At 48.1% G+C, this 24,095-nt stretch overlaps 1 protein-coding gene across 1 annotated transcript in view; it reads right to left on the reverse strand.

The window, feature by feature from the left end:
- Positions 1-14,686, reverse strand: part of TMEM132E (transmembrane protein 132E) — a 1,029,855-nt gene extending 1,015,169 nt beyond the window's left edge. Inside the window, exon 1 of the mRNA XM_086954717.1 lies at positions 14,481-14,686. Within this exon, the coding sequence (XP_086810843.1) occupies positions 14,481-14,541 (61 nt within the window). The 5' untranslated portion in view covers positions 14,542-14,686. The remainder of the gene's footprint in view (positions 1-14,480) is intronic.
- Positions 14,687-24,095: the final 9,409 nt, after the last annotated feature.

The following is a 24,095-nucleotide window of genomic DNA, read 5'->3' on the forward strand; positions in this document are numbered from 1 at the left end:
TTAAATCAATAATACAATTAACATCAGAATTAATGCGTTGGTACTGACAATATGATTTGTCGTAGGTGGCCTGTGAGGCCAGTCTATCCTCGTAGCCTTGTGAGGGCGGAACAATCTAGGAAGCCCTTGAGGGCAGAGCTAACCACCAGCCAGTGAGGGCAAGATACCCAAGGCTCTGACTTAGGGCAGGCCAATCAAGGAGCCAAGACAGTGCATCTCAGGCGCTTCACCAGCTCCGTCCTTCCTGGGAGACCCAGAAGGGCAGTCTTGCAGCTCTGAGAGGGCAGTCTGTTCTACGAGCCCCACGAAGGCAGCCCTGCTGCGAGCCCTGGGAGGGCAGTTCATCATCAGTGTGAGCTGCATGAGAGCAAGTCATCAGTAGGTGTTTGATGAGGGTAGACCATCACAGGATGGCGGCTCATTCTAGGAACTTAGGAAGGGCACTTGAGCCTGCACGAGATGATCATCCTGGCAGACCCAATCGAGCAGTCCGTCCTAGTAGCCTCTGTGGGCAAAGAACTGCCGAGGGCAGTTCATTCTAGGAGCTCCGTATGGGCTTTTTCATCCTAGGAGCTTCCTGAGGACTGTCCGCCCTGAGAGTCTTTGAGGGTAGACCTTCCTAGGAACTCCACGTGGACTTTCAGCCCTAGGAGCTAAGAGTAGAGCATCCTGGGAGCGAGGGCAGTTCATCCTCGGAACACTGCGGGAGGCGATCATCATCCTAGAAGCCTATCCAAGGAGTCTAACCCAGGAGCTCCACGGGGACAGTCCTTCCTAGGAGCTCATGTGGGTAGACCAGCACAAGTGCACCGTGAGGGCAGAAGTCACACTGCTCTCAAGCTCATTCCAAGCACCAACCACCGCTCCAGGAATACCGCATAACACTGAGAGTGTTCAAACACTGCACAACAAGGCTGTGTAGGAAAGAGGTAGCATCCCTCTACCCTCAGAACAGCCAGCGAGACACGTCATAGGCTTCCCACTAGTGAATCACCATTGACACTATACTGTACAAGCACCAGTAAATGCACTCCTTCCCTCGTGATGGCTTGCAATGCTTTCTCTGGTTTTAATTAAGGTTTGTGGTGTTTTAGGAAGACCTTTCTGTTGGGCAGGACGGGAGTGCAAATTTCTAATTAAATCACCAGGAAGAGAAAACATGGGCTATAGTTTGGGTTGAGGCTTATAAAAAAGATGATGCCAGGGCAGACATGGTTCTGTGAGCGCGCAGGTTACTGAGTGGACGGGTTGATCTAAGTATGGATAGTGGTAGGTCAGGTGTACTTTGAAGTGGCCAGAGCACATGCTTGGATTTGATAGATTTTAAGCACACCATGTGAAACTGGACAGGGCATTAAAGCCCAAATGGACAGATTGATTTGGGCAGAAAGCTACTCAGCAGAAGCTGGGAAGGTGTAGCGATGCATATGCATTTGTTTGATTTTTAGGGATTTAGGTTAGTGTATAAAAGCACAGGTTCACCGGCCAGTGCTTAATTTGTAAAATAATAAGTGCTGAGGCTCAATGTTTTGCTAAGAAGCCAAGGCTGCCACAATGGAAGGAAGGTTGGAGTGCTGAATACCAAGGCTCTTTAGTCTTCATTCCACCGCATGCGTTTTTAATACTCCACTAGGGATTCCTTGCCGCTTTACTTCTCACTTACATTGTGTTTTTTATCACTACTTTGTCCTTGCTGCTGTTTTTCGGGAAACATCCTTTACAACGTAACTAGTACAACGCAGTACCGTTACGACGCAGCTTTAACAACGAAAGTCGTTACAACGACTTTCGCTGGAGGGCGCTCTAGGATAGGGGATAGTTTAATTTACTATCCAACACCTTCTCTACTATCCACAGGGACTGGTGTTGGAATAGTAAATTAAACTATTCACTATCAGCGCCCCCCCAACGCGAGTCGTTGTAACGACTTGCGTTGTTAAAACTGCGTCGTAAAGGGACGCGTTGTAACGGTACGCGTTGTACCGTCATACATCCCTGTTTTTCTGTCTTTCTCTTCCATCTTCTTTCTCGCTTTTATGTTTCTCTCTCATTTGCACTGGATCAATGTCTGTAGAGGAAGAATGAGTGTCAGTCCCCAAAAAAGTCCACAACAATTAGTGCAGGTGAAACCCACTTGCAATCATTTGGCTCAAATTACCAGCTGACGCTGCATGACACTGCCTGGACAATAGAAAAAAAGAGGTTATCCCCTTTTAAATCCGAGTGCGGTGGCCTTCCACCTTGCTCCTGCCACACACTACAGTCACGTCACACTAAACCCAGTGATGCCCGAATATTTTTCACGTGGGGGTGCTGACATTAATGTTGCAAGACTGATGTCATGGGTAGTATAAATAATTCAAGTGCCACACAAAGAGCAAGTCTAGCAAATAAGACACATCCATTCATCAAGAGAGTGGTATGGGCGTAGTATGCAGCTGTTGGTGGTGCAGTTTTGGACCAAATGGTTGCAAAAATATTATTAAAGCCTGGTATGATACAGCACAGTGTTTTATAGACACTAGTTTTTACAGTAAAATGCCTCAAAAATTCTCACTGACATGCAGTTTTACTGATAAATGTATATAGACGATAATATGTGGACATAGGCTTTCAGCAAATGTTTACCATTTGCCATCACCAACTAAAATGTCTTGGTTTGTTTTATCGTAATAAAATCTTTGTTTCCATCACACTTGAGAATTACACAATTAAAATATAATGTGCTTTATTAGTATTACCTAACTGCTGATATGTTTTGAAATATTTAAAAAGTAATTTTACAGGCATTTAAATGTTGTGTGTTCGAAAAAAACGAACATCCTTTCCTTTTACACTCCCCGTGCCCCAGCAACATAGTCAGATAGTTCAGTTTACAAAAGGTTGTAGGAAGAGAAAGAAAACAAAACACCAGCCTCCCTCTTAAAAGAATAAGCGGCAAGTTGTCAGAATACAGAGCCTGGCATTTGACCTCTGACTTTGAAAGTACAGTAAACGTGACACAATAAAAACAACATTTAAAAGCATCTTTATGACTCATCCACCTTATGAACTCCAGCATGGTTATTTTGGGGGTGCTGCAGGACCTATGTCTAGGACCCAGGTTCGCGCCAGCTGTCCGGCACTGCACACTACACCAGCACCGCTAAATGTATCCATATACACCGAGCCCCTTCAAAAGCCACGCGTCTGTCCGTGCACGAGACATCACTGCTTTGCATTTGGCAGGTCGTTTGTATCTGCAGATGCTGCAACAACGCCGACAATAAATCCTGTCAGCCCAGAACCTCGTGTCAGCGGAGCAGGCCGCTCCTGGCCACTTGTGAATACGGCAAGCGTTTGGTGTCTGTGTCTTGCGCCGTGGCGGTTACTGTGTCGGAGCAGTCACGGCGTGTCACCGCCACGGGAAATAATACAGTGTGCGCTGCACTAGTGCGCGGACTAAAAATCACATTTCTAATCGCATTTTATGGCGGCGGACGTCTACAAATGAGTTTCCATCGATAGTACCAAACAGTAAGCTTGTCCTTTCTTCAGCGCAGAGCGTGTTGGTTATGCGGTTTGTTGCACGACTGTGTGGATAGCGCAAATACCACACCTGTCACACACGTGAGCACCAGTTGTGCAAAATGATGCTCTAGCAGGGAGTTGTTGAGCGCTTTCTGTGGATGCATTGCTCGCTCGTGTTTGTACTGATGCGCCACACGCATGTATGTATGTCCGTCTGTCTGTCTCCGGTGAGGATCTGTGGCACTGCAAGCAACCTTTCTAAAAGATACAAATCTGGCATTCGCGCAGGACAGGGGCCGGTACTCCCAGCAGTGCCTTCCTCGAGCACGCGCAGGCTGGAAGCAGGTACTAAAGCGCAGAGACGCCTGCAGCGTGCGCTATTCTTCCGTGCGCACGGCGTGCGCGCCCCTGCGCCGTCGCAGCGCACCCGCCGCTGCTCGCTGCAGCAAGGGCTGCTCTTCAATGCGCTGCGCTCCGGGCTGATGAGTCGCAGCGCTTCTCTCCGCCACCCCACACAGGCATAGCCTGCGGCTTAAAGGAAACAATGGCGTCTTTCTCGCGTTAATAAAGCCACCCGCTGCAGAGAGCTGCCTCTGACCAGCAGCACAGCGCTCAGTGGGTGCCTGCGCCTACTGCAGAAATCGGAGAGCACCCGACATATCACGAATTCGCCTACTCGAATCAGGACGTTATTCTTCCGATTCAGTCATATAAGTGTCATTAGAGTGGATAACAAAGGTACCAATTATTTAAGCAGCGACGGACAAGAAGACTACGTAGTACACAAGTGAACTGCGCTGCTATGGCGATCTTCCGAAAGAGAGAGCTTTCTTTTTTTTTTTTTTATTTCAAAGAAGGGACCTGAGAGGCAGGCCTGTAAGAAGGGACATGAGAGGCAGGCCTGTAAGGGACCAGACAGATAGGCCTGTAAGAAGAGACCTGGTAGGCAGGCCTGTAAGGGACCGGAGAGACAGGCCTGTAAGAAGGGACCGGAGAGGCAGGCCTGTAAGGGACCTGAGAGGCAGGCCTGTAAGGGACCAGACAGATAGGCCTGTAAGAAGAGACCTGGTAGGCAGGCCTGTAAGGGACCGGAGAGACAGGCCTGTAAGAAGGGACCGGAGAGGCAGGCCTGTAAGGGACCGGAGAGACAGGCCTGTAAGGGACCGGAGAGACAGGCCTGTAAGAAGGGACCGGAGAGGCAGACCTGTAAGAAGGGACCGGAGAGGCAGACCTGTAAGAAGGGACCTGAGAGGCATGCCTGCAATCAGAGACCTGAGAAGCCATCCCCACCCTCTGGTTTGTTTGTATGGGAGGTATTGGCTCATACACTGGTTGCCTATTGGGGTTAGGATGCCCCAACCACTGACAACCTCCAGACTTCAGCACACGCTCCGGGGAGCAGAGTTAATGAACAGAATGTATACATTTGAAATGTTTCTTGAGGAGGGCTGACCATTTGTTCAATTAACTAAGAGGGGTAGGTAGGCTGTTCCACAAGATGGAGGCATGGCCCGAGAAGGGGCTTCTTCAGCCTGCTTGAAAAGAGGCGAGAGAGGCCTTGGTGGGTTGCATGGTAAGCTCAGCTGATAGCCACAGAAGACATTAGAACCATGAAGAACTCACCAATTCTAGCTGGCCCCACTCATCAGCCACGGAGCCTTAGTTATCCTCATTCTGCAGCCAAGCAGCCAATGTACGGTTGCAAAATGTCCTTTTCATCAGAGTGCAGGCGCTAACGCTATCTATGTGCACTGCAGGAGACAGATCGGGTACTAGGATCAGATACATACAGATATCTTGGCCATGACCCAACATGGCAGCCCCTGCAGAGGCCACGCTTCCCTCAATACAGGCCGGTCTGCCCGGACCTGGGACACAGTACATTGCTTCGACGTTACCGGGGGGCCGCTGTTTGTACTAATTGAACGTCTGCCTCACTTCACCTTTTTCCCAGTTCTTTAACAAGTACTTCTCAGCTTTATGCGTCGAAACAACAGTTACAAGAGCTTTACGGAAGTGTTGAGGAGGATCCTGTGAAGTGGCATTCATGAGGCGGCATCCTGTGAGCAGACATCCTGTGAGGTGGCATCCTATGAGGCGGCCCCCTGTGAGGTGACATTGCGTGAGGTGGCATCCTGTGCGGTGACCTCCCGTGAGGTGACGTCATGTGAGGTGATGTCCTGTGAGGCGACATCCTATGAGAAGGCATCCTGTGAGAAGGCATCCTGTGAGGTGGCATTCTGTGAGGTGTAATTCTGTGATGTGACATTCTGTGGGGTGACATCAAGTCAGAGGGCATCCTGTGAGGAGGCATCCCGTAAGGTGACATCCCATAAGGTGGCATCCTGTGAGGTGGCCTCCTGTGAGGCAGCATCCCGTAAGGTGGCGTCCCGTGAGGCGGCCTCCTGTGAGGCGGCATACTGTGAGGTGAAATCCTGTGAGGTGGCAACCTATTAGGTGGCATCTTGTAAGGTGGCATCCCATGATGCGGCCTCCTGTGAGGTGGCATCCTGTGAGGTGAAATTCTGTGAGGTGGCATTCTCACATTCTGTGAGGTGACATCCTGTGACGTGACATCAAGTGAGGGGGCATCCTGTGAGGCAGCATCCTGTGAGGCAACATCCCGTGAGGCGACCTCCTGTGAGGTGACATCATGTGAGGGCACTGGGACGCTGCTCAACCAGCCCGTGCGCCCGAATATAGGAGTGCACACACTCAAATACACGATAACAGAGACAAGCACCTACACAGAGTATATCCCAAATACCAGAATAGAAAAAACCAAACACCTGATAAAAGTGATCGGCCCAGTCACAGATTGCAGAGGAGCGTGTGCCAAATATCATAACAGAAAAAATACATGATAAACAAATCAACCCTATACAGAGCGTGTCTCGAATATCGCAAAAATGTATCTGATAAGAAAGATAGGCTATGACACGAAGCCTCCCCCACATATCACTGTACAAAAAGCAAAGGCCTGTCAAGAGAGATGGCCTTACTCCTCCTATGCTGCTTTTCCTTGGCGCGAGAATGCATGAAATCAAGTTTCAACTCAGACATCACATCAGATGGCCCCAGTATATGGAAGAGGAGGCCCGCCAGCGCACGCATATATAATAAAAGAACGCAAGAGATCATTGGACACATTAAAAGGCAAAAAAAAACCGAAAAAACAATTGAAGTAATGAAAAAGACAGCTTCACGGAACCAGCCTCACCATACAGTGCTGTAAAGAGGGCCACTGGGGAAAACACTGTTGTATGTCAGCAAAAATGTGACTTTGCTGCACTTGCGTCATAATCCATCATCTGCAGCACAATCAGCAGATTTAAAAAAACAAAAAAAATCTAACACAAAATGATCAAATGCTATTAAAATTGCTGCACACGACGTGCAATATGACGGCAGACATTCCATGAAAGTTAGCAGCTTCAGCTCAAGCATATTGTAACTGCTCATTTATAATTGTGCCAATTTTGCCCACATAGTGTAATTGTCGCTGTTTGATGACCTGGGGAAGGGCTTTTTCCAGCAGCAGTAAACCATCACATTAAATACCTAAATATAATGTTAACAGAGTAGACAATTTTGTCTGGCTTTGTCGTCATTTTCTTTGTTACACTATGGATATTAACTTGCCTTTCCTTGTCGTACAATGAAGTCAACCCTCATGTATACTTTGGTGCTCCTGACCACTTACTTTCAGTGTCCCCAGTTATAACCAAATAAAACACACACATAAAAAACAAGCAGTGAACCAAAGTCTGCTGCTCGGTACATGCGAAAGGCAGCTTCAGACAGATGTCACCCCACCCCATTTCAGACTCAATGGTGGTTGCGATGGAAGGTCTCTGAAGAATAAATATTCCCCATCCCATTGTTGTCCCTCTGGCACATCCAACGCATGTTTGATTCACAGGTTGGTTGGGGCTTTGGCAAACAACACCCAACAAACACTGTTGAGCAACACTAATAGGATGGGATCAAAACACTCCACTCCAATGGTAAAGCCCCGACAAATGCCACCCACACATTTTGACCCCATTGTCGTGTACCTTTCAAATACATTCCAACACATATCTTCACAGTCTTATATGAACAACACAATTTATGCCTGATGAAATACACAATATATTCCCAGACAAAGAGGCTGCTCAGTGCATGCTTGTCCCTAAAGAGGCATGAGATAAGCCAAGATATTTAATACACCCCTGAGACCCGTCACCAGCTAAAAGTCAGAGAAAGAGCAGACACATCCCTGGGGCCCAGATGAGCAGCTGTGATCAAGGCACACTTAGTCTCTGCAACCAAAGGGAAGCTTTTGCTTACCCTCTCATGCCAGCTACCGGCTTATCACCGACCTTCCAGCTGGTAGCCCAAAAACATGCATTCAGTCTGAAACCCCAAAAGAATATATTTCCTCAGAAAGGCTACCATTAGGGGGGAAGCGCAGGAGAGGAAGCCAAGTGAGGAATGAGCAGAGGCTTATATGTGGGGTGCTACCCTCAGGGAATCAACAGTCTGTGCAGAAAGACCGGGCAGGCTTCTCTTGTGCACCCAGGCAATCCCTACCAACAACTAGGCCCTTCACACCTCATGCACAGAGCTTCACAGGCTGGCGGCGCTCTGGCTTGGATGCTCCTGTTATTCATGGAACCGAAAGGTCTGTTCATCAGGATGTAGAAGAGTGAAGGGGTTAGATTTTTATAAAGCAACCACTGCGCTCATAGAAATGCAGAGAGCGCACAAGTGCCTCTGTGCTGCGGCGGCGCGCAACGCATGCATTAGTTTATAGGAGACCCTTGAATGAATGATGTGATCTCACTAGTGAAGGCTGATCTTAACTCTAGACAATCGATGGACGTGCAGCCTGGGCAATGGCTGGGCATGCTTTGGAATAAGTCTCGCTGTGGAGGAGGAGACCCTACGGGACCCTCTGCGAGGCTGGGTGATGGCCTTGTGCTTCTGGAAGGCCTGGGGGGCTTGGGCAGAGAGAGGTGCCTGTCCTATCGCTTAATTTTCCTTATTTCCTCATAGGTCAGTCTGCCTCAAAGCTGGAGTGCCTTTCTTGCTTCTCCTCTGTTTCTGGAACCGAGCCACTGCTGCGCGCAATCTGTCGCTTATTTTTAACCCAAGATCCCACCGCCTCCCACGTAGAGACAAGACATGCGACAAATTACCCTGGCATGGAACTTCAGCAGGTACAGAGAAACCAAGATTTTGTAATGATGTGCCATAAATAGTGATGCTGGGTTGCATTACTGAAGTCTGTACATCAGGCGTAGTCAGGGTAGAAATGGGATTAAAAATCAGCCCGGGCACGCTAAAAAAAAGTCGCCCACATTTGCATATTGCCTTTCCACAAAACACTGCTTCGGCGAAGTTTTAGAAAAAGAAGGGGGAGTGGTCTCTGACAGAGGTATGTTTTCTTAACCCCTTCGTTGCGGCGGCTATTCCGCCGCAGTGCTAAGGGGATGGGGCGGCCGTGCGGCGGTCCCGTGCTTGTGACGGAACCGCTCCGTCACGGCTCGAGGGTGAGCTGTGCTTGTGACGGAACGCTTCCGTCACGGCCCCGCCCGTTCTTTAGAACGTCAGCGCAGGCGAGCGGGCCGTGACGGAACTGTTCAGTCACCAGCATGGGAGGGGTTAACTTTACTTAGATATTAAAAAAAATGCACTGATTAGTTCACACTGGCGAAACACACCTTAAAACAAGTGAGGCCACTTCTGCTCAGGCCCCCTGCCCCCGCTCAATATGCATACATTAATGGGCCGGCCCACCGAGAGAAAGGGAGTGACATCTCTGCCCGTTGATAAAATGGAGGTAATGGATGCCCATCTGCCTTAAGAAAGGCCATTCAGACACCCACTGGGCTGAGGTGGCATCCAAACAACAAAGACACCACCCAAATCGGCCCCCAAGGCTTCCAAAAAAAAAGTAGCCCACAGCTGGAACTGAGATACCGGCCCCTTGGCCATTGCCCTAGTGCCCGCCTTACCAATCTGACTCTGGGTAGTCCCTCTGCCAATGAAGAGAGCCTCTCGACTCTTGGGACACCATTTCTTAGTGATGCACAGCGCGCTACCCTCAGCCCCGGTGGGTGCAGCATGATATTACAATGTACACTGGTGCACATGGGGCAAATGCTTTCTCAGCGTGCCGAGAAGGCAAGAAAAAGGCGCTACATTTCATACTTTAAAGATGAGGGTAGTAGTGTTATTAGACACCCAGGTGATAACCGCCAACTGCAGATGCCAAGCTATACACATGCAGTGTGTATATTTTTGTACATGTACATATGTTTCATTACACAAAGTAGATTTTGAATCTGCACTCTATTGATATGTAGACAAATGTAAATCAGGGTTTTTAAAAGTAAAAAAATATATATCTTGTACAACCAAATATCTAACTACTGCTTTCCACCTAACTGTTCAACAGTCACCATTTCTCCTAAGCTACCCTGAGCTTAAAAAGTGCTCTGTTGCTGCAGTGTGGTTCCAGCGATAAATACAACATATGATTCTTTTACATGCACTTGCCTTTCGCACAGATAATTGCTCTCTTGTATATAATGCAGATTTACAGATCTGTGGTGTGTGATTTAACGCTGTGTGTCTTTCAATTAGCTATTTAACATTATGTGTCATTCGATGATCCCCTCCACACAGAGATGCTGTTCGCTTTTTGTGGCCCCTGCTGGTATTTGAAAAGAGCTTGGTGCAAAGGGTGCATGCATCATGTGTAGATTTCTGTGGATGAATTAGTGGAGCAGCCAGGGTAGAGCTTATGAACCGGGGATTTCTCATGGAATTGAAAAGGACTTGTCCAGCGTTGGGTGCTTTTGTGATTTGTCCTCCACACAAACAGTGCACGTCATTCACCAGCCAACCATCACTGCCGATGACCTCACGGACTATTTGTCCAAGAAAGGGAAAACAAGACGCAGACGGGGGAGGCGGGAGGCACACATGGTGAGATGTTGGAAGGGTCCATCGGAGAGCAGTACTGCTTCCCTTGGACCCAACAGTGCTTTACAGGTATTTCCAAAGTAGAGCAAAAGAGGACCATCGACTTAGCCACAGCGACCATTAAAAAGACCAAGAGAGAGCTGAATCAGTGTAGCTCATTTCACAAAAAGATCTGATGAATCTGGATGCACGGAGCTCTTCTCTGATCCACCACAGGAGACAGAAAACAACCACAAGCAACACATTTACAGAGAAGCGGCGAACGGACAGAGATATGTGCAGTGAATACAAACATCATGGGCGTAAGAGCAGGGCTGGATCTGGTCTCTTGAGTGAGCCTCTGTGGATCCTCATGATTTAGACACATCCACTCACACTCCGTCTATCGCCATGAATGAATCCAGTGTCACTTTAAGAGAACCTTCTCGTTCCGAAGGACCAGGCATCGGGAAGGAGCATTATTTAACCATCGAGAGTGAGATAATAATGCAAAGATCCCTCTGCTGCAAGCAGGGTGTGGACTAACCCCCCTCCCTGCGTGCACCGCGAGAAGCTCAATCTAAATAAAGGCCATTAGAAAATTACATCTTTCCCATAATCAACCATGTACACTCACACAATCTGCCCTTTTACTGAGAAATTTTTACCCAGAATCAAGCACAAGCTATTCGTGGCATTTCCTCCCTGCACCAAAAATCTCGGTGTTCTAGAGACCCCAAGGTTCTAGAGACCCCAAGTATGATTTTGAGGGTTGTCCCAACAGAGTATAGTTTAGCCGACATGTTGCTGGAAGACTAGAATACAGCAAAGGAAGCCACTGAGGCCAACAGTGATGCTGCCCAATAGAGAGGTTGATGAAGGAGCAATGTCTGTAAACAGTGAGGCTGACCAATAGGGAGGCTGGCCAATGACGAGGTTGACGGAGGCATAAGCCTTGTCAATAGAGAGGCAGGCCAACAGCAAGGTTGCTGAAGGTGTTAGGCTGGTCAATGGCAAGTCAGTCCAATACTGGCCAACCCATGAGGCTGTCCATTAGCGAGACTGACCAACAGCGAGACTGGCCAATAGCGAGGCTGCTAAAGGTGTGAGCTCGGTCTTTAATGAGGCTTCTCAATAGCGAGGCTGCTGGAGGTGTGAGCCAGCACCCAGTAGCACTACTCCGTTTGGAAGCAGAAAAATCCAAGGCACGAGGGATAGGTGCTCATTCACCAGTGGAGCCACAGAGCGGACCCGTGCACATGCACTATGAAGGAAGCCTGTGTCTCCCCAGCAGTGCTGGCATTCCTAGAGCTGGCTACCTCTACGTAGACACTCCATTATCTCAAGCGGTAGACCGGGCTTTTATGAAAGTGAAGGAGATACAGTTAAGATGAGATGGTCCGAAGCCCACTGAATGCCCACGAGTCTCTCGGAGACCACTAGCTATGTGGCATGATCCTCCATTCCAAAAATGTCTTTCAAGCTTGAATTACCTTCTGAGTTGTGAGCCACGGTTTGCCAAGCCAGGCCAACAACACGGAAAAACAGACTGCTGATTAACAAAACAATCTCGCCAAATACATATACTGAACATGTTTAGGTAGATTGAATAAAAACATTGCAAAGAACAGCTTTTTGAAAAATCCTGTGTGGTTTACTTCCAAAATAGAGATTTCGGAAACCCACCAGTGCACCATATTCCATCTTCAAATTGCATTAGCCTTTGTGGTGTTTCAAAGGACATGGCAATGGTGCAAAGGCCAAGCTTAAGAGCGGGTGCTAGTGGTTCACGTGCCCATTATTTTCATTGTTGATGCGATAACAGTGGCCAGAAGTGTCCACACATCTTATAGTGGAAAAATGGCTTCAGTTACATTGCAATAAGACAGATAGGATAAGGAGTATCTAAGGGTAAGGTGCCCCATCCTACAAGGACGACAATATATATCTGCTGGACACCCAGAGGCAGACATGCACACAACAAACATAAACAAATAATACCATGCATAGTGGACAGTGAGGTTTAATCACATTTGAGTGGTAGAAGTGCCATGCACATTGTGCCTGCTGGTAGACACGCTCTGTGACGAAGGGTAGCCTCACTGTCTATCCCTCCGAGACCCTCACAACTATTCACAAAGCAGACTGTGGCACTGGCCATCGGTTTATTCCCCAGATTTAATCATCAGATACCGACTAACCATGCATTTGTGCTTGGTGAAATAAGTGTTCTTGGCCACCCCCTCTTCTTAAAGGTGAGCATTTTGGTTGGTGCTTTAGTGGACTTGACCTGAAGCTCTAGACTGCCCTCTTTGGACACATCCATCACGGTCCAGTGTAGGGATTCAGCTCACCTTTCCAAGAACTTAAACGACTACTGTGAGCCCGGCCCAGATTCCAGAGAAGCTGAGCCCTGGCAGCTTGAACCTGCTCCCTGCTTCTCCCAGCTAAGCATTTACACACCCTCTGCATCTTTTCTATAGCCGTTTCTTGCCTGCAGGGTGGCTGTCTCCCAGGCACCGCCCTCAATGAAAAGGGCATCTCTCATACACCCTTCTACTGTTTTCAAGACTCCGCCTTTCGCCACAGGTACATCCCTGGCAGGCTTTGCTTTCAATGAGTGGTAGTTTACCCCCAGACCCCACACTTAAGCAATGAGACTGTCCTCTCAGGTCCTACTTTTAAATGACAATACACAACTCCCAGGAGTGTGCCTTAGGTGACAGGGGCGTCGACCCATGACCTACCATCAGGATCTCCTTGTCTGCCTTTAAGATGAAGACTCATCTTTCGTTGGCCTGTCCTGCCTCTACAGGTGGGCTTCAGCCGTCTAATCCTTAAGGGAAATATTAGCCTCTTGTAAGGCCCGCCCTAAATGCAAAGTGTTGTTGTCTCAGATCCTGGCCTCAAGTGAATAGTGCATCTCCTCTGTCTTCGGTAGGTCCCCTCCCTCAACCTACAGGTGCAGCAACCACAGGCCACACCCATCTGTCACAGAACCTGCGTAAAAGTGCAGGTGCATTCCTCCCAGGCAGTGCTTCACCTATAAGTGGATTCTTCACAGGCCCCGCCTTAGGCACAGGTCCATCTTCTCAATGCAGTATTCATCCTTGTAGTATGAACGTCTCTGGTTTTGTTTTTCAGCTGTGATTGTATCTGTGCCTCCTCTACAGGATACCTAGTGCTTGTGGACACATTCGGTTTGGCCCCCGGGAGACACCACCCCCAACTCCTATTTCCAATTGCCCAGTCTTCTGTTGCAGATACTCCCAGGTGCAGGGGCGCCCCGTCTAAATAGTCAAATTCAGGGGGGTTACATAGGGTGTCAAGTGAAGTTGGGTGCCAACTTCAAGGGGAAAAATTAAGTATTCGAAAAATGGTGAGGATGTCGAGTGCATGGTTGTCACAGGGCGCAGCCTTCAGCCGCCCAGACGGCATCATGTAAGAGAACCAAGGACAGGGGCAGAGGAGAGAAGACCCTCCGTTTGACGCTTCTTACTCTCATGAGTACTGTGTGCGTGAAGCCAAGCACAATAATTGGGACAATCTTATTGATACCAGCACCTACAACAGTGGAATGCGCTTCTAGGCGCCCAGTGACCACCATTCTTCGACTTGCCCGCAGTCGTGTGCCGGTATCAGACAATAATCGCTATATTCCTTTGCTTGTGTGCTGTAACGGCGCAGGCACGCGCAGGCATGGGCTACATGCTGCCTCTTTCATGAAAGGAGACGAGGTGTTTATTTAAATATTTATCACGTGCGCAAGACACAGCGGAGCACGGTGTGACGAGGACACATCAATTCATGGTTCGGGCTCAGTGCTGGGCTCAAAGTTTCCACAAGCGTTCAGACTGGGATAGTGGACGGTTTATTCAGTTGACATACCACCCGCCCTGGCTGCCCCTAGTAAGGGGCTGATGACACTTACATCAAGGGGTTGGGGGACAGGCACACGACAATCTGGCGTCCACCAGCTCCTGCTTTCCTCAGGCCGGGTGCACGACCGTTCTTACCTGTGCATAGGGCCGTCACCAGGAACCAGCCGAGCAGCGCTGACCCTCCAGGGCAGCCCATCCTTGACCAAAGGCAGAAGCAGAATAATCCAAGCAAAGACGGGGGTGCCAAGAAGTACTCGAGGCGCTGCACGTGCCTCGCGCCGTCAGTTGTGGATGAAGCAGAGGGGGCCCCTTCCTTGGCACACCAAGCTCCGCTCTACATATAATACTTGTTCATCCCCCCCACCCCCCAGAGTGGGGCAGAACTGGCGGCGAGAGCGGGCACAAGAGGCAGCAAGGGTCGATCCAGAAACAGAACAGGCAACTTATCCAGTGAAGGAGGGTGGCTGAGGAGAGGCTCCAGGGCAATGCCAGCAGTCACAGCCCAGGCACGCGAGGGGGGTACTGCGGGGATGCCAGCAGTCAAGGCAGAGGAGGGAGGCTCCAAGTCACACAGAAGCAAACTGGCACGAGATGGGGGACTTCCGGGTCAACGGCCCCAGCCCTTCCACGACAGGGTTAGAGGAAATATAGGACCGTCAGACTCCTTCACAAATGACATCAGTCTCAGCCCTCTGCCAGACTCCCCAGCCCTGGCGAGGCAGCGGATGGGCGGTGCTCAGGGATGCCAGCAGTCTCCGCGCTGGCACGGGGCACCGGGACCTCCAGGTCGCAGCCGTCTGATAATCACGGAGTTGTCTCCAGGTCACTGGAACAAGTGCACACAGTGACTCCTTCCCTGGGGTCCCTGAATCACTGCACACTGGAGATGACAGGGCTGGCAGACTGGCGTTCCCCAGGGAGCTCTCTGGGGGGATCCAGGTCACTACAGGGCTGTCCTGACATTTGACTTCTCTTTCCCAAGGGGATCCCAGTCACTGATGATGTCGGAGACACTCCCCGAGCCTCCTGCTCGTGTTGGGAGTTCCACGTCCCAGCAGCTTAAGCTCCGGCTCGTGGCTCAGCAGGTGTGCGCTCCCGGGCATCCTGCTTGTGGGGCGGCAGGAGGGCTCCGGGGCATCCCCCGCGCCCCAGCGCCGCTCTGTGCAGCAGGTGCATGGAGCCTGGGGCTGGAGGGCAGCATCCCGCAAGAGCGCTCGCGCCTCTCACTCCCCTGCTCCAGCCGGAGGACGCTTCGCACAGCCTCAGCTCCCGCGCGCCGCAGCTGCACACTGAGCGCTCAGCCCGCGAGCTGCTGCGCGAGACTCCTCAGCGCGCGCCGCTCCCGCCCCAGCGCGAGCCACTCAGCTTGGGAGCGCGCGCCACGGACTTCCAGCTCGTCGTCACTCGTCGCACTCGGCGTGCTGCTTCTGAAAACGGGAGACGGCGGAGGGGGGCGCTCGACGGCCGTCTCCAGCTGAGGACTGGCGCGCGCCTTCATCTGCCTCCCACCGCATACCAGGAGCATCTCGCGGACACGACGGCGGAGACGCTGGCTCTGGGAGGGTAAAAGTTAAGCAGTGAATGGGGTGGTCCAGAAAGATGTGTTTTGGTGGGAATTAAAAGATGAAGGACGCAGCGGCATAAATTTCCAGCAGGGAAGAGACCGACCAAGAAGAAGGGCCATATCCGAAAAATAAAGATTGCAAGGAAATAGCAGATGAGACTCAGGTGCCCTTAAAAAATACAAATAGAAACAGTGCTTTAATGGCCAGGTATTATCCGTTACTGAGTACCCGCACCTCTTTATTTTGAGAGTGAGAGTACCCGCACTTCTCAGTAGCAAACAGCATAGTGAGTACCCGCACTTCTATTTTTCCTTTTAAAGGGCTGAATACAAGGTGGACACAAAATATAAAAGAAAGAGGAGGCTGGGGAGGGGGGGGGGCAGAGGAAGGGGGGGGGGGGAGGGTGGAGGCGGGGAAGTAGAAATCAACAAAGATAAGTAGTAGTCTATACCGTAGAGACAATGACGTACAAAACACCACATAGCCAGAAAGGTGTGACACTGTCTACTAGAGGGACACTGCACTGACTGTGCCACTGCCAGAAAAGCTTGTCAATAATGTCTCATACTCGGGGTGGGCGGTCTCAGTCCACAGCCACCCTTAAAGGGGCCATTCACTACCACCAAACCGGGGTAGGTAAGTGGCCTGGTAGGTACATCAGCATGTACACTGCCATAGTAGGAATGAACCCCCATGTGGGTTTTCCCTACCTAAGGGTGCTCACCTGTGGTTTCTAAAACATTGGTCAGGTCTGCAGTGACCGGCAGTTGGTTGCATGCTTGCACCTAATATGTTTTAAGACCTGTGTCTTTTGACTTTGAAAACTTTATTCGATCTTTGCAAATTAAGATCATGAAAGCACTTCAAAACAAATCAATCAGGGACAATGCAATGTCCAGCATTACATTCCTGTGTTCATCCTTATTTAGGTGTCAAAGCCAAATACATTGAAATAGCCAAAATTAAAAACAGTGCAACTTTGATACAACCATATACGTGTTTAAAAATAGAAGTTGTCTAGGAAAATGTAAAAATAATCATTCAGAATCAAGACCCAACTGTTTCTTTTTTCCCATTCTGGAGTTCTGGACTTTTTGGTTCCGTCCAGAGGTGTCAGGGATAACACCCGAAGACCCCGGAGTTCCACCTGTCTCGGTGCACAAATAAACAGAAACACGGGCTTCTCGATGGTGGCGTCAAAGACCAAAGGTTTATTACTGCAGGGACACAGAAGTCACAGAAACTACACACGGGCAGTATCTAGGAGCCTGTTCGATTTGCACAAAAAGGTTTGCTCCTTATATACTAAAATTTGAGCTCGAGGCAAATTCTTTACATGTAATACATTCCCAAACCTTTGTGTCCTAAACAATAAATATTTGGCGTTGCACAGGAATCGTCGACAATATCTGATGTCAAAACATTATGAACGAGGGGTTCCCACTTTTCCATCATAATCTCATGTCAACTTTTCATTCAAGACCCGGACCGCCTCATCGTAAATTTCGTTACCTCCCCCTAATAAAGGCCCAGAAGGAAAGGAGCAGAGCCAGGTGCAGAAGATAGAAAAACAGGATAAGGGATGTTTGTGGGTTGTAAATGGGCAAGGCTACCAGCTTCGGCCGCCTAATCACGATCAGGCCAACGAACACAAGAACCAGTATAGCAGGACTGGCCTCGGGCAGAGGAGGCAGCCTTTGTCGAGTCATGCAGCCACAGCGTGTTCTGGTCTAAGGTGCACGTGTTACTGGAAAGGTGAATCGCCGGCTAAGCCTACGTGTCCTTAATCGAAATTGAGTAATCAGGGGTTATTGCGTATGTGAGGTCAAGAAACACAAAATGGCTGCCATGATCTAAGATGGATGCCATGGGTAGATCGGAAATGTGTTTGTAACAGGTGTACTCTTGCTTGTAGCATAGCGAAAACACCAGGATATGCTAAATGGATCATTTGCGGTTCGCTGATACCAATATTATGTATTTCCGACAATATTGAAAACACGGGTTCAAATCGTCACAGAACCTCAGACCCTCCTTTTGCCCTTACATAGGCAATTACTCAGTCTATGTCAGAGTCTAATTCTATGCTCATCAGGTCAGTGACATGCTGTTGTATCATCATCCTTTCTCGTGCCTTTTCTCCAAACGCAGGTGGTTTTCTAAAACAGGTTGCAGCACAGAGGCTATACAAAGCGGGACCACACTGGATAATCAGGCAGTATGAGAATAGGAATACTAAGATGACACCAATGACCATCAGAACCTTCCATCCCCACGCTGATATCAGAGTCCAAAACCACTCCATGAAGGACCAGTTTCCTTTGTCTACGTGTATAGAGTCGGAAATCTTGTGCAGCTTAGAGATCGCCTCATAAACTGTTGGAGCATTATTGGGAATAAAGACACAGCAGCTTGATTGGATCATTCTGCATACTCCACCTCGATCTGCAAGTATTACGTCTAGAACCATACGGTTCTGCAACGTCATGAGTCTATCCGCCTGAAGCTCAGCTGTCAAATTGCTAAGGGCACCAGCAGTTTCGGTAATAGTAGATTCAACTACCTGTGTTAGCTGACGTATGTTTCTACTATTGGCCATAGGCCCCCAGAACGGAAGGAAACCTTTGAGGAAGTCTCCAGCTTCCTGACCAGTGGTATCTTCTTTGCTGAAAACACCTCTTGCTACTCTGGTCTTGTGATAATCAGATGAAGCAGTGTATGTTGGAGGCAACAAACGAGCAATATAACATGAACCTGAAAAGTCAGCAGGCAACCATGTATACGCTCGGTCTTGACAGATGAAGTAGGTACCCCTAGCAGTAAGGAAAGCGGGGGAAGAGTTAGACGGAAACACATACGTCTCAACGCACTCACTCCTCCCTAGCTGAGCTCTCGGATTTCTCCCATTACCTTGCAAACAGACCTGACCTCGGTGAGGTACGACCCAGATTGGAGTGGAGCTTTTACGCTTGCTCTCTCCCAAACTAAGGCGATACTCTGAAGAATTCCAACTCAAATATACTCGTAATTCGTCTCTAGGGTAAGATGGAGTATTATTGACGTCCTTGATCATGTCAATAATTCCCTGGACTAAAGCTTTGTTGGCAGAGTTATATTTAGTGGAACGTGGTGGACGTGGAGGATAGGTTTCAAGGGCATAAGCAAAGATGGTTTGAAAGGCCTGAAATGATCCATTATAGCTAAAAGGCAAAACCAGATAGGGAATGCCTTTACCCATAGTGTGGGGTATCAAGCCACACACCCAGCAGTCTGTAGTGTTAACTACCAATTGGTGTTGGTGCAAGAGCTGTACGAAAGTGTTATTGATAAATTCTGAGCGTCGAGCTTGCTCGTGTTCAGGAAATGAGTGAAAAGAGTGTATAGAAGAAACAGTAGAGGTAGCAGGATCAAGGGGAGGTACTGTAGTTACTGGCACAAAGATTAAATTTATACCAAAAACGATTCCACCCACCAATGTTATCAAAACAATTAAAAATGTAATAGCACATTGTATCAGAAAACATTTACTATGAAGGATTCTGTAAAGTCTGTTTCTGCGAACATAAATCACATTTTCTCGTTGCAGCGCAGGAAGCTCCATCTTCTACAATCCGCTCGCGACCACTGATGATGTGTACGTAGATGAAAATGCCTCTATCAGCCCTGGGAGTTCCCAGAACTAACAGAAAGATCGACCTTGTGTCTGACCCCCGCAGATTCAACTAGGCACACAGCCACGACCCTACGGCTACCCAGACGTCAAGGCAATTTTAAAAACAATAAAACAATAGCAAACTTCCTGACTGGAGGCAAAAGTTCAGAATTTCAAATATCACAATAGGAAGTTTCCTGCTTTATTTGTCCATATTACGAGATCGTAAGTTGTATCTTAGTTTTGCAGGAACCGTTTGATCAGGAAACAGTGTGTTGTCAGTAGAGGTTTCAATGTTCAAGTTCGCAGATGGCAAAGTTTCTTCTGATGCAGAAGGCAAGTGTTCAGGAATCAAAGAAGTAGTTTTAGGAGGAGAGTCAGAGTTCGAAGTGTCAGTTATCAATTCGGCATCGCTGAAAGGGACAAACTTGGGTGTTCGCTCGAACTCAGAGGCACCAATTCCCTTCTTCACCCAGTTGTCATAAGGAAGTGGCAAGGGCACACGTTTGACATGGGTCGCATGGATCCAATGCTTGCGACCAGCCACACGAACAGCAGTTCTCGTTGTTAGAAGTATTTGGTAGGGGCCAACAAATCTGGGCTGAAGGTTCTTCGTCCTCGCAAAGTTTCGTACCACAACGTGGTCACCTGGTTTCAGCTGATGCCCTGGACTCTCCGGAGGCTTTGGCAGTGCGTCGAAAACCTGTTGGTGAATAAGACTCAATTTAGCAGTCAAGTCGTAAAGGTAATCAATCAACATTGGATATTCCAGAGAACAAAATTCCTTTGGCCTTGGCACTCCCCAAATATTAGCAGGACGGCCAAAGACAATTTCATATGGACTAAGCCCTACTCTAGAATGCACAGTCGCTCTCGTGGATAACAAAGCCAAGGGTAGTGCGTCTGGCCAGGATAAACCCGTGGATGCCTGTATTTTAGCTAGTTTTAGTTTGAGGGTGCCATTGTAACCCTCAACTAAACCAGCAGACTGGGGATGGTTTTCACTGTGGAACCTTTGTTTTATGCCTAAACCGGCACACACACTCTGCATAACTTTCCCTATAAACTCACTTCCGTTATCTGACCATACAATCCGTGGCATTCCGTACCTAGGGAAATATTCTTTGAGAAGAATTTTGGCAGTTGATAGGGCAGTATTGTCTTTCAGTGGATATGCTTCGATCCATCTGGAAAATGCACAAACTACCACCAGGACGTACTTTAAGTTATTACAACGATCCATGTGTATGAAATCTAACTGAATTACTTCAAAAGGGCAGGAAGGTGGAGCGAAGTGACCAGCAGGTGTAGGGGTTCCCTTGCCAGGATTATGCATCAGGCATACCATACAATTTTTCACCACTCTTTCTGCACATTTACTAATCCCATCATTCTTCCAAACTGGAGCTAACATTTTACAGATTCCTTTAGAACTTATGTGCGCTATTCCATGTGCCATTGTCACCACAGCGAGCACGTACGCATCAGGCAACATCCAACGCTGTTGTTCCGACAAATCAATCCAACACCCACTCGAATCCAACTTGCCCGTACTTTCTTTCCATGCACGCTTTTCCTCCTCAGTTGCCTCTTTCTGAATCTCTTTCACACTTTCCACTGTATCCTCACACATTCCAGACTCGGAAATCCATCTTGCAGACGTGGCAACATACATTCTACTCATCATATTTCTAGCTGTCTGCTTAGCGGTCTCGTCAGCAAAAGCATTCCCACGACCAACATCATCCGTGATTGCTTTATGCGCACTGCATTTCACAATCGCCACTTCAGTCGGCAAGGTTAGAGATTCCAACAAGTCGTTAACTAGCTGACCATGTTGAATCTTAGTCCCATGGGACGTAATGAAACCTCTTTCTTTCCACAAACGGCCAAAATTATGGGCCACGCCAAACGCGTACTGACTATCTGTGAACACATTCACTCTCTTTCCCTTAGCTAAAACACACGCTCTCGTTAGAGCGATTAATTCTGCAGCTTGGGCAGAATTCTGACTCACTCTCGCAGTCTCCACAATCGTACTCAAAGTCGTTACTGCATAGGCAGCAGTCACATCACCATTCTCCAATTTGAAGCATGACCCATCAACATACAACGTGCCATCTGGATCTGACAATGGGGTGTCTTTTAAATCAATTCGTCCTTTTGTCTCTTCCTCGGTTCTGAAACAACAGTCATGGGGTTCGGAATCACTCGACTCTTGATTAGCCGGCAACAGTGTTGCTGGATTCAATACATTGCATCTTTTGATCTGAATATGACTCGCTAGCAGTGTCAGCTCATAACCAGATAATCTAGCACTGGTAAGGTGTTGCGTTTTGGTTCTGTTCATGAGTGTATCCACAGCATGAGGAACCATGACCACTAGCATGTTATTCATCACCAAACCAGCAGATTGTCGAATGGAAGCCGCAGCTGCCGCTGTAGCTCTCAAACAACTAGGTAACGCTCTAGCTACCGGATCTAATGTTGATGAAAAATACGCACAAGGGCGTTGTTTATCACCAAATTTCTGTGTCAGAACACTCAACGCGCAACCTTCTCTCTCGTGAACATAGAGCGTGAATGGCTTGCTGTAATCCGGTGTACCCAATACAGGAGCTGAACTTTTCGTAACTCAGAAAAACTCTCCTGACATTCAGCAGACCATGGCACCGGACTCTGAACATTTTTTCCAGTCAAAGCTACCAATGGTTTTGCTAAAAGAGAAAAATTTGGGATCCACTGCCTACAGTAAGAGGTAATACCTAGAAAGGCACGTACTTCTCTCTGTGTGCGAGGAACACTCATCTGCGAAATTGCTTTTATTCTCTCTGGGGTCAACTTTCTTCCCTCCTTTGACAAGAGATGACCTAGGTAGGTCACTTCTTGGCAGCAATATTGCATTTTCGAAGGTGACACCTTGTGATTCAAATTGGACAAATGATGCAATAACGAAATCGTAGCTGCTTTGCAAGTTTCCTTGTCATCAGCTGCCACTAGAAGGTCATCTACATACTGCACTAGAGCAGAACCTGGAGGAAGTACAAAGGAATCTAGCTGACTTTTTAATGCTTGACTGTAAATGGATGGGCTCTCACAATAGCCTTGTGGAGCGCGTTTAAACCTGAAGCTTCGACCTCCTAGACAGAAGCCGAAAATATCTCTGCTTTCCTCGGCTATCGGAATGCTGAAAAAGGCATTCTTTAAGTCGATGACTGAAAACCATGTGGCTGTAGCAGGAATCAATGTTAACAATGCAGTAATGTCTGGAACCACAGGAAACTGCGGAACCACATTTTTATTAACCTCTCTAAGATCGATAACAAATCTATATACTGGAGGTTTTGAAGGATCAGTTCGTTTCAAAATCGGTAATACAGGACTATTACAGACATTTCCTCTAGTTTCTTCAACCACACCTTTCTTAATCAAATCTTGCACAATCAATAGAAGTGCACGTTCACCTTCACTAGAAATTCTGTATTGAGGAATTTGTGGAAATTTGACATTTGCTTTTAAAGTAACTACATATGGTGGTATTTCTAAAAGGCCTACATCATTAGGACCAGTCGCCCAAAGAGTATCAGGGAGTGAACGCAGCTCTGGCGGGAGTGCATCCATAGACAAGTACATTGGAGAGGTGATTCTTTTACCCAACGTAAGCTGTACTCCTTCCGGAGAACAGTACAATGTCGCATATAGGCGTTTTAACAAGTCTAAACCAAGCAGATTTTCATTACAACCTGTCGTCAAAATCAAGGGTGCTTTCAATTGACACGGTCCAACAGAAATAGACAAAGGACCAGATACAGGATTGTAAACAGGGGCGCCTGAAAAACCTACAGAAACATTTGTTAAGCCGGACAAAGGTGCGCCAGGGAGTTTTGCATGAATGATAGAACTTTTTGCGGCACCAGTATCCAACAGAAACGGTTCGACTACACCTGATGTTGCTACTGCGACATAAGGCCCACTCTGATCCACTGGAACTGATACTACTCCCTCTCTCTGTCCATGACTGTCCTAGTACTCATTTTGTTGAAATCCCTCAACGTTTTCACAATAGTCCTCAACATGATACTGTTGAGATCTATTTTGTTGGGCAGACTGTCCATTCCGCTGATCAAAGTGATTGGAAGGGCGATCGTTCGTTTGTGGAGGCATAGCACCTCGTCCTCGACCTCTAGAATTTTGCACAAAACCACCCCGACCTCTCTGAGCTGTTGCTGCGTTATTTTGCGCTAAGACTGGACACTCATTTTTATAATGACCCTCTTTCTTACAATATGCACATTGATTCCATTGGTATTGTGGTCTTTGAGAACCATAATCTGTCCTTTGATACGACCCTTGCTGTGTATTATTCTGATTCATACGAGGCGGATATGCCTGTTGCAGAAGAACTTTAGTCTTTAAATCTTTCGTTTTCTTATCTGATTTCTCTTTCTCCTCTTTATCCCTATTTTCATAATACTGTGCGGTTGCATGTATTTGCGCAGTTGTAGAGACAGCCCACGCACTCTCGGAATCTTT

Source organism: Lissotriton vulgaris, chromosome 2_1 (assembly GCF_964263255.1).
Source record: "Lissotriton vulgaris chromosome 2_1, aLisVul1.2, whole genome shotgun sequence".
Lineage (NCBI taxonomy): Eukaryota > Metazoa > Chordata > Amphibia > Caudata > Salamandridae > Lissotriton > Lissotriton vulgaris.